Raw genomic sequence first — 10597 nt, 5'->3', positions numbered from 1 at the left:
CATCTAAGCAGACGACGGCAAAAAGGAAAACCATTGCCGCTCGCGAGCACGGACTGGTATAGCGACCTCTGTTGGTGGCTACAAGATAACTACGGTCACTGGACGTCTCACCCTGCAATCACGCATACATTAACAATGGTAACCAGACTAAATGTTTGTGTACACACCATAAACACCGAAATATTTTGAGTTTACAACAATTTTCGAGAACTTTTCACAGAATCACAGTAAAAGAAGTTAAACTTTCTACAACAGTTTGCAAGGTATGAATTTAATATTATGACAATTTATGAAGTGTACATAATAACCTTTTAAAGTGTCAGTTTAAGGACAGTTGTGCTTTAATGATTGAAGGGTTGTTTGGTTTTAATTACTAAAAGAAAGTAAAGTCACCGAAATTTTTTCATCGTCATCATGATCATGATTAAAAATTATCATCAAATATAAGGAGGAAACTCAATCCAGAACTCCCAACCAACAATCATAAATTGTTATTCTTCCTTGAAAAGTGCAGCCTTTAAATGATTGAAAATGTATGCACTTCGTGTGTGCGCATGCTAAAATAATGTTCATCTCACTGAGACGAAATATGTTTTGTGACTTGTTTTGCTCATTTCTCAGGGGCTGCAGTTCCTCGGTGTATGGTATTTCGGGGGAGGCTTTCTACTGTCATTGTCTTCGGGCCCTGTAGGTTTGTTGTGAATCTGTGGACATTTTGTGGGCTATTTTTTGTCCAAGGAATTAAAATAAATAAAAAATAAATAAAATCAAATGGGTTGGCTTGAGGCAACAGGAATTTATGTCGGGTGCAGTTAGAATAATGTACACTCATCGGGTTTACCAGAATTCAGAGGTGCGAGTAGAACAAAATAATAAAAACAAATCATGTCCATTCGGCCCCTATAAGGATTATTGCGATTCAGAAACGTAATGCATTGTAGGAAGGAATATGGGGCAGTTTCTATGCAGATTCTTTGACTCTCACATGCAACGCCTATACCTTTGTGTGGGTTCAACAGCGCCCTCTCTTGATATTTTGCTATTCGCGATAAACCTTATTGTTTAAGAGGGCCAACCCAAGTTCAAAGAGAGGTGCAGGCCCCTTGATTAAATTTACCAGAAGTTGGTGTATTGTAGAATTCATGGGATAACTTTCTGTATGGCGCCACCACTTTATCACTCATTTTTACAAAAAGGGATATCTCATTGAGGTAAATTAGATACTATATTATTCATATCGAATGAAAAAGTGGTGGCGCCATACGGAAACTTTTCCAATAGGCTTAGTAGTACTATAAACAGCAGGGCAGAATTTCATGGCTCTGCTTAATTACCGTAACCACTATCCTGTAACCAGAAGCAAAGAATTGTCGCCTACGGAAGCAGGGAATTCTGTGCTTACGGCAAGCGTATACTATTACACAGGTTAGCGGCGAATTTTGGCTTCTGCACGTGTGTACTCCACCTTACTACAGTAGGCATTCTACGCTTACAAGGCTAGAGCAGAAATTCAACGCTTGCACGTAAGCGGGGAATCGTGATTGTAAGCGCAGATGTCGGTGGTAAGCAGAGCCATGAAATTGGGCCCAGTATAGTCGAGTTGTTTATTGTAAAGCCTTGTACTATACCGTGGCCGGGTCTCCTAACATTTTGGTTTTAAAAAATTTCACTTTTTTCATTGTCAATCTATAGTCAACTTTCATAATCTATAGCTAAGAATCCCTTACCGATCTGGTTAAAAGATAACATCTGAAATCTGGCAGAATTTTCTTTTAATATAAATATTTTTTTTTTTTTTTAACCTACTGTATTCCTGGCTTGACCAATTCTTGCTGACCATACCTGCTCTGTCAAAACAGTGCCATTATATCAATCAAAATTGTACCTTCATTTTTCTGTGCATTGAAATATAAGTGTCCATATCCTGTGTCACAGTTAAAAACAGATTGACAAGGCAGTATGTGTGTGCTGTTTGTTCCGATGCACGCTGTTCATTCACACATAATTTTGACACAATGCTGTGTGCTGTATGAGACTTATAACACCCCTTTCACAGAATGGTCTTGTCTCGCAATTTTCTGCTATTAAAGCAGAAATTAGCAGGATACCAGTCACAAATTGTACTTGTGAATGTGAGTGACATACTAGCTGGTAGCCTTTATCTAGTAAGCGTAATTGCTTCAGAGATACTTTTTTGTGCTTAAAGGCAGTGGACACTATTGGTAATTACTCAAAATAACACCTTACTTGGTATTTGGTAATGAGTAATGGGAAGCTGTTGATAGTATAAAACATTGTGGGAAACGGCTCCCTCTGAAGGAACTTAGTTTTCGAGAAAGAAGTAATTTTCCACGAATTTGATTTTGAGACCTCAGAATTAGATTTTGAGGTCTCGAAATCAAGCATCTGGAAGAACACAACTTCGTGTGACGAGGGTGATTTTTCTTTCTTTATTATCTCGCAACTTTGACGCCCAATTGAACTCACATTTTCACAGGTTTGTTATTTAATGCATATATGTTGAGATACACTAACTGAGAAGACTAGTCTTTGACCATAACCAATGGTGTCCAGTGTCTTTAAACAGCTGTATGAAATTTGGCCCATGGCTAATGATGACTTGTGCGTTTCACACACAGTTTACGACAAAGAAGATGGACAGCGATGACAGTGATGTCATGGAAGGATCCTCGGATGAAGAAGGAACTCTGAGCGAGTTCCAGCAAGCCGCTGAAAGGGTCCAGATGCTGGCTGCTGGTCTACCAAAAGAGAAACTCTTACATTTGTATGCACGTTACAAGCAGGTAAATAATACGTGCCATATTTTTCACATGAGTTGTAGATTTATAAGGGTTATGATATTTCAATGTTTCAGTGCAACAACAGACTTGGGCTTGAAAGGGGCACAGCTCTTGAAGGGGCACAGCATTTTTGGTCTGATAAGGGGGCACATCTACATGTATGAGGGGAAGTAAATTTGTATTTGAACATTGCCAAGGGCACCACAGCAAAAGCACAGGGCACTAAAGCAATGGCTGTGGCTGCAGTGGGTTAGTTTGAGGACTGAATATTATATCTCAAAAATTACGTCACACGCAAGTACGAAAATGTCAAAATGTTGTAGCTCAAATCAGAGGTGTTCAGACAAAACCTAAAGTTAGCATGCCTTGAACTTCCTTCTTGAAGGGGCACAGCAACGTTGCTCTGGGAAGGGGCACAGCAACGTTGCTCTGGGAAGGGGCACCTCTATGAAGGAAAATGTAAATTTGTATTGGAACTTTGCAAAGGGCACCACAGCAAACCACACGGTACCACGGCCATTGGTGTGGGTTAATTCAGGTTCTGAACATTGTATCTCATCAAGTATGTGAGTATCAAAATTTTCAGACAAAACCTATTTTAGTATAGCAGGCCTTGATCTTCACTTTTGAAGGGGCACAGCAATTTGGCTCTGGTAAGGGCACCTCTCTGTATTTGAACTTTGCATAGGGCACCGAAGCAAAAGCACAGGGCACCACAGCAATTGCTGTGGGTGCAGTGCGTTAATTTGAGGCCTGAACGTTGTATCTCATAAAATACATCACATATGAGACGAGTATGAAGTGTCAAAACCTTTGCAGCTCACACAGGGCTTGAACTTCGCTCTGGAAGGGGCACAGCAACTTTGCTCTGGTAGGGGGCAACTCTATTTGCCTCTGGGTTTGGGTCAGCGTGAGGCGCTTAACAAGTCTAATTTTATTATTATTAATATTATTCATGAGAAAAATTTCAATTTGCATTGGAACACTACAGCAAAAGGCACCACTGCAATTGCTATATTATGGGTGCCTGTGTTAATTCAAGGTATGTTGTAGGTACCGAGATAAACATTTTTATCTCTTTAAAGGCAGTGGACACTATTGGTAATTACTCAAAATAATTATTAGCATAAAACCTTAATTGGTAACAAGTAATGGGGAGAAGTTGATAGTATAAAACATTGTGAGAAACGGCTCCCTCTGAAGTGGCGTAGTTTTCGAGAAAGAAGTAATTTTCCACGAGTTTGATTTCGAGACCTCAGATTTAGAATTTGAGGTATCAAAATCAAGCATCTGAAAGCACACAACTTCGTGTGACAAGGGTGTTTTTTTCTTTCATTATTATCTCGCAACTTCGAGCTCAAATTTTCACAGGTTTGTTATTTTATGCATATGTTGAGATACACTAAGTGAGAAGACTGATCTTTGACACTTACCAATAGTGTCCACTGTCTTTAAAACATCTAGATCATGCTCAACAGCATACTGACACAAGGGTTTTGAAGTTCATTCAAATATTTTGATGAACAAGCATTTCCTTTGAAGAAGTTTGTTGTTTGTTGTAGGTCACCATTCATATCTGTGTGAGTCTTCTGCATCACTCTGGAACAATAATTTGCACCAGATGAAGTAGCGTTGCTCTGAAAGCGTGCAGTTTTTTATCTAATAACTTAGTCTTGATGTGCTACCACTACCTTTCTTGTTTAATTGTTTTGTTAATTTGTAAGTTATATCTTTTGGGTTTTTGTTTTCTTCCTTCCACAGGCGACCGTTGGTAAATGTAACACATTGCGACCGGGTCTCTTTGACTTCCAAGGCAAACAAAAATGGTAACATTACTTGTTTCTTTACATTTTTTCAATTAGCTGGTTTGTTTGTTCGTTAAGATGATCTTCCTGTCAAGGGAGCTTGGCAAACTCCCACAAGGGGATCTGATACAATTGCCAAATGGCAACAGCCAATCTCTCTCGTACAAACATTGGTTTAACATCTATGATTATGAATTGCACAAATCAAGAAATTGTGATTCAGTAACTGGATGAAAATACATTTTTAGTCATTATGAAATTAGCGGTTAGCATGGTATGATTCGAATCTACAACCTTGTGATTGCAAGTTGTGAATTCTAACTGCTAACCACTGGAACATAGTATGACCATACATTGTTCATACATCAGTCCCATTCAGGCCTACTTACTGATTCCCTGTGTCTTTTCCAACTCCAGGGATGCGTGGCACGGGCTGGGTCACATGACAAAGGAGACTGCCAAGGCAGAGTATGTCTCTGCAGTCCAGGAACTAGACCCGGAATGGAAAGTTATTGAGCACAGAGGAGGGGGAGGAGCTATGCTTGGAGTGGGGGTCAGCACTATGTGCAGGGCAGAGGAGGATGTAAGGTGAGTGTATGGCTTCACTTCAGGGCCCAATTTTATAGCTGCTTAGCAGTGATTTTGTGCTTACTGTGCGATTTTCCATTTCATAGCGCTGCAAACCGTAAGCACCCAGAAAGCCATGCTAACTTACCGGTGCTTACTCCACTACTCTGTGCCTAATGTGCATTTTCCATTTCATAACGCTGCTAGTGCTAACCGTAACCACACGAAAAGGCATACTAACCTTCCGGTGCTTAAAAAAGTTCACAGATTTACAAATAACTTACAGGGTTTACAAAAGGTAATGGTGAAAGACTTCTCTTAAAATATTATTCCATGAAATGCTTTTTTTTTCGAGAAAACATTAAAACAATTATCAATTTTCGTTGTCAAGAACTACAGATTTATTTTAAACACATGTCATGACACGGCGAAACATGCGGAAACAAGGGTGGGTTTTCCCCGTTATTTTCTCCCGACTCCAATGACCGAGTGAGCCTAAATTTTCACAGGTTTGTTATTTTTTATATCAGTTGTGATACACGAAGTGTGGGCCTTTGGACAACACTGTTTACCAAAAGTGTCCAATGGCTTTAAGGGCAAATTTCAACTTTGGTTATTGGAACCGTATGATTGTTTTATTCCTTTAAAAATGTAGATGAGGTGTTTTGATTGTGACAGATAATAACTCAATATTTGGCTCAAACCTACTTGGTTGTCTTTTCCTGCAGTGATGTGAATAAGACAGCGTTTGACTGGTGTAAAGACGGAAACCCAGAACAGATGAAGTATGTACTAGATACTGGCAAGGCAGGCATTAATGAGATTGACGAAGAGGTAATAATAATGATACTTATGGTAGGGGTCGAAGTTGACACTGGACCACAGGCCCAAGGCCAGTGATTTTAGTGTTGGGACAGTAAACTTATCACTGGTCAATTCCGGTAGTCTTGTGGTTTTTTTTTATATTGAATATCAATGAAGAATAATACCTCACTGTGTAATGTCTTGAAACAAAAACAGTATTTTCAAATGTTGACTTTGATCTGATGAAATGCCATTCATTATGGCGTGTACTCAATACCCTCTAAGACAAATTAATACATATTTTCTTATTCTCTTAGCGTTTGTTCAAATAAATACAGTTAACTTAAAATGCATGTTAAACTGGGTTTCAAAGCTTTCGCAGCTTTCGCTTATATTGATAGGGTTCAATTTTATAAGGCTGCTTAAAGGAACACGCTGCCTTGGATTGGACAAGTTGGTCTTTGAAAAGCGTTTGAACCATTTGTTATGAAATGCATATGATTAAAAAGAATCACTATCATGGACGGCCATTTTGTGTAGTTATTTTGACTCCACAAAATGGCCGACCGTCTTTCTTTGCGACCTAAAATGAAAACCATTCAATTTCGAGGCATGTTTGTGTGGATTATTATATTCTACTTTTAAATTATCTATCTAACCATTTGCAATTCATAACAAATGGCTTCAAACGCTTTTCAACGATCAACTCAACCGATCCAAGGCAACGTGTTCTGTTAAGCAGATACTTTTGCCCAAATTACAAATTCTGAAAAGCAAAATAAGCAGGATACCAGTCTCAGATGGTACACGACGTTTGGCTGATACCTTTATTCTGGTAAGAATAATTTTGTCATGCTAAACTACTTGTTGTACTTTATTGAAAATCAGCTCTATGAAGTTGGGCCCAGGCTTTTTGTATAATTTTTTTAGCAGGGCCTGGGTTCAAATCCTTGAGATCACGATGTACTCTTCAAATTTTCTCAGAGTATTAACTATCAGTATTTGATGTTGCTAACAGGGGATGAGTTTACTACATTGGGCCTGCGATCGAGGTCATATCAACGTAACGCAAGCATTGTTGGACCATAAAGCAGATGTAAATGTACTAGATGCCGAAGGGCAAACGCCATTGCATTATGGTAAGGCACCTTTGACTGTAGTCACTGACAATTATCAGCACACTGTATTTTTACACTAGGAGTGCTCACCCAAGCATAATTTATTTTCTGACTTTTTGGTGTCATGAAAGTTGAGTTCATAACTTATCCATACGTACAAACCTTCCCCTACCCCCCAATCATATATTTTTGATTCGGCAGCCATTTCAAAAGTGTCGGGTTATTTTTAAACATTCGTAGTTGCCAAGCGTATAAAAACACCGAGCTCAAGCTCTGGTGTTTTCGATAAGCATAGTGCGGGTTGGCACTTGTGTCCTTAAGCAAAACACTTAACCAATTTTTGCTGTGTCTTTCGGATGGGACATAAAGCCGTAGGTTCTGTGTGTTGTGCAACGCACTTTACCTAAAGAGAAGGGGTTCACCCCTGTGCTCCTGGTTTGATTGGATGCATATTGCAAAACACAGCTCCACATACCTTGCAGGAAAACAATACTGAGCACTGGGGGTGTGATAACGCGTTCTGTAAGAACTCAATATTATAACTACATGTTTTTAACAAATAATGATTTCTACTTCAATATTATCTTTCAGCTGCTGCCTGTGAACATATATCGATAGTGGAGCTTCTTCTGAAGCATGGAGCAAATCGTAAACTAAAGGACAATGAGGGCAGCACGCCACTAGACACTACCTCAGACAAAGTCATCCAGAAAATGTTGGCTGTGCACTAACAGTGACTTGAGAGGAGGCTAGCAGTTTGGAGGTTAATGGGAGTACGTGTGATTTCTGTGCAACAGACAACACGTCTCTGCAGAGAAGTAGTCTTGATTCAAGGTGAGATCTTTGGAAAGGCTTGAGTGACATGTGGTTTGTGTTTGGACGCTACAGTCTACAAGAACAGTGTCCAGCCTATTGGTGCAATATTGTGTTACAGACGTGTCCTATGCCTCAGTGATGACAACTTTGTGCCACAGCATTGTGAGGATGCAGACTTTGGCCTCGTTTGAACATCTGACGTCACATTTTGAGGCTTGTGAATTACGCCAGATACCATTCTGGAGCGAATGTCTGGGTTCGTAGGAAATGCACCTTTGACCTCACATTCATTTGACACGGAGATTTGCAGTCATTTCACATGATACATACAGTATGTGTATTAGATCGTGAATACTGCAGTACATGGTGTAGACATTATGCACCGTACCCTGCATGCAGACCGTCGAGAGTGCAAGCTGACAGTTCATCACCTTTGAGCTTGGACCAATCACAAGACGGATAGAAGCTTACCTCACAGCACGTTTATCCAATGAAATCATTGGGCCTGTATGACCAGTGCCTTTCTTTAGTATAAAGACAGGGAACCAGTCTAACTTTGGCCAGGCATAACTGTCCACAAACACTAGTGATTGGTTGAGATCCTAAGGGCTACATAACAAAGTGTTGTTCAGTCACAGCCCTCTGTTATCTCAGGGTGAACTTTTCACGGTGCGGCCATCTTGCTTATTCTTCTATTCAACCTAATGTAGCATAGCCTTGCTACCATGGGCAGCGTGTTGTATCGATACCTCTCGTCACTTACCCCTTGTAGAGATGGACTGAAAAACAACACTGATTGGCTCCCAAGGGTGACTACTTTGCATACATGCTGTTAAAAAACTTTTGAGCGCCTGTATGGCGCTAAGTAGAAAAGGCAAGTACTGTTCTGACAAGATTCCATTTAAGTAGGATTTTAAACTTTGCATGGTGGAAATACGATGCGGAAAGGTTTGTGGTAACACCATGTAATGACTATCTCTAATGAGTTGGGGTGGTTCTAAAAAGAACCGTTGGTTTCAACTTGACTTTCTGATCGTCTTCTGGAGAAAGCTGGACTCTGATGCTGCATGCTGCTTAAGTACCGTGAAGGTGGATTAGCTTGGATTACATGGTATTACCGCAAACCTTTCCATATAAGATTCCATTTCAAATGAGTCAAGTTTTTAGTTGGTCACCCTAAACTGCATACAGTTAGACATAATCAGAAGATCAAAGAAGAATTAGAGGGGACCAGTTGCTCTTTGTCTTGCTGATTATTTTGTGTTACCAGGAGGCCTAGATAAAATGTACTGGTTTGGGTAATTTACAGTCCTGGGCCGGATTTCAAGGCTCTGCTTACAGTAAGCAAAGAATCAATAGACCCTTTGCATAAGGTTTATCGCGATTAGCAAAATATCAAGAGAGGGCGCTGTTGAACCCACACAAAGGTATAGGCGTTGCGTGCGCGAGTCATAGAAACTGCATAGAAACCGCCCCATATTCCTTCCCACAATGCATTGCATTTCTGAGTCGCGATAAACCTTATGTGACGTTCAACTTTCAAAAAGCGCCCTCACTGGGGTCAAAAAGTGCCCTAACTGGGGTCAAAGGAGGCAAATGATTAGACGGTAGCTGCTCTTTGTGCGTGAAAATGTGCGCGTCAGTAATGCGATTCGCATTATGCAAGGGGGGGTCTATCCTTATGGAACAGGGAATTCCGCACTTTTGTCAAGCATAATATTTCACTGTTTAGCAGGAAATTTTCGCTTGTGCACACATACTTCACCTTACTGGGCATCATTTGCTTGCACAGTAAGCGGAGAATGGTGAGTGATTATATGCGCAGAACTTTTACAGCAGAAAACACTGCTTCACAAAATGAGAGGGGCACCAGTCACAACAATTAAAAATTCATGTAATTTTGGCTGTTAACCCATTCCTGTTAAGCAATACTTTTCTGTGCTTAGCAAGTTTTTGTGCTTACAGGCTTTATGAAATTGTGCCCTGGGGCCTTTGTGAAACCTCAGCTTGGGCTCCGTCTCAGGCTCCATGTCCATGCAATACACACTGCCACAAAAATGCAGGTTAAAGGCCCAGGCTGCTTTTCCATTGCGTACGCAGCGCATGGGGGGGGGGGGCCTTAGCCTGAGTGGGAGCCTAACCCGAGGATTAAGAAAGGCCCCTGCTCCTTTCTCCCTGATGGGTAATCATCATGGGGGGACGGGGCAGGTGGAAGGGGGATTTGGGTAGATGGGAGAGGGAACTGCTCCCATGGTCTAATCATGAGTTTGCGTCTCTTTGTAGAGTGAAACTAAAAAACACAATAAAAATAGTGAATCAAGGTAACATCTCAAACCAGTTTAATCCATATTTATTTGTGCATTACATCGAGTGCACAATGTGCATCATAAATGTTTTAGTTACACGTTTCCATGAATTACAAATAGTAGTACTGACAGCAAAATTACCACAAAAAAACCCATCCAATCATATAAAGACGTTTATCATATAATCGTTCTGTTTTTAAAAAATACACTCCAATATATATATCTACCCTGTATGTTTATACAAAAGGTCACATTTCAGATTAAGCATACATATCAGTAAAATTGTTATCTATTGCCAGGCACTAATCAGTTCATTAAAGGCAGTGGACACTATTGGTACATGTAGTGACTCAAAATAATTATTATTATAAAACAACCTT

At 40.1% G+C, this 10597-nt stretch overlaps 2 protein-coding genes across 2 annotated transcripts in view; both read left to right on the top strand.

Annotated features, from left to right (window-relative positions):
* Window positions 1–10597, top strand: part of LOC139947870 (guanine nucleotide-binding protein-like 1) — a 395329-nt gene that overhangs the window by 53568 nt on the left and 331164 nt on the right. The window lies entirely within an intron of this gene.
* LOC139948226 (acyl-CoA-binding domain-containing protein 6-like) lies at window positions 153–10550 on the top strand. The gene is made up of 7 exons (XM_071946312.1): window positions 153–263; window positions 2640–2804; window positions 4563–4627; window positions 5024–5194; window positions 5902–6007; window positions 6996–7116; window positions 7687–10550. Exons 2-7 carry the CDS (start codon window positions 2655–2657, stop codon window positions 7824–7826), a joined length of 753 nt encoding a protein of 250 aa, XP_071802413.1. The 5' UTR covers window positions 153–263; window positions 2640–2654; the 3' UTR covers window positions 7827–10550.

The sequence above is a fragment of the Asterias amurensis genome, chromosome 15 (genome assembly GCF_032118995.1).
Source record: "Asterias amurensis chromosome 15, ASM3211899v1".
Taxonomy (NCBI): domain Eukaryota; kingdom Metazoa; phylum Echinodermata; class Asteroidea; order Forcipulatida; family Asteriidae; genus Asterias; species Asterias amurensis.
Note: the sequence above shows the minus strand (reverse complement) of the source record. Positions and strands in the feature narration are given on the sequence as shown.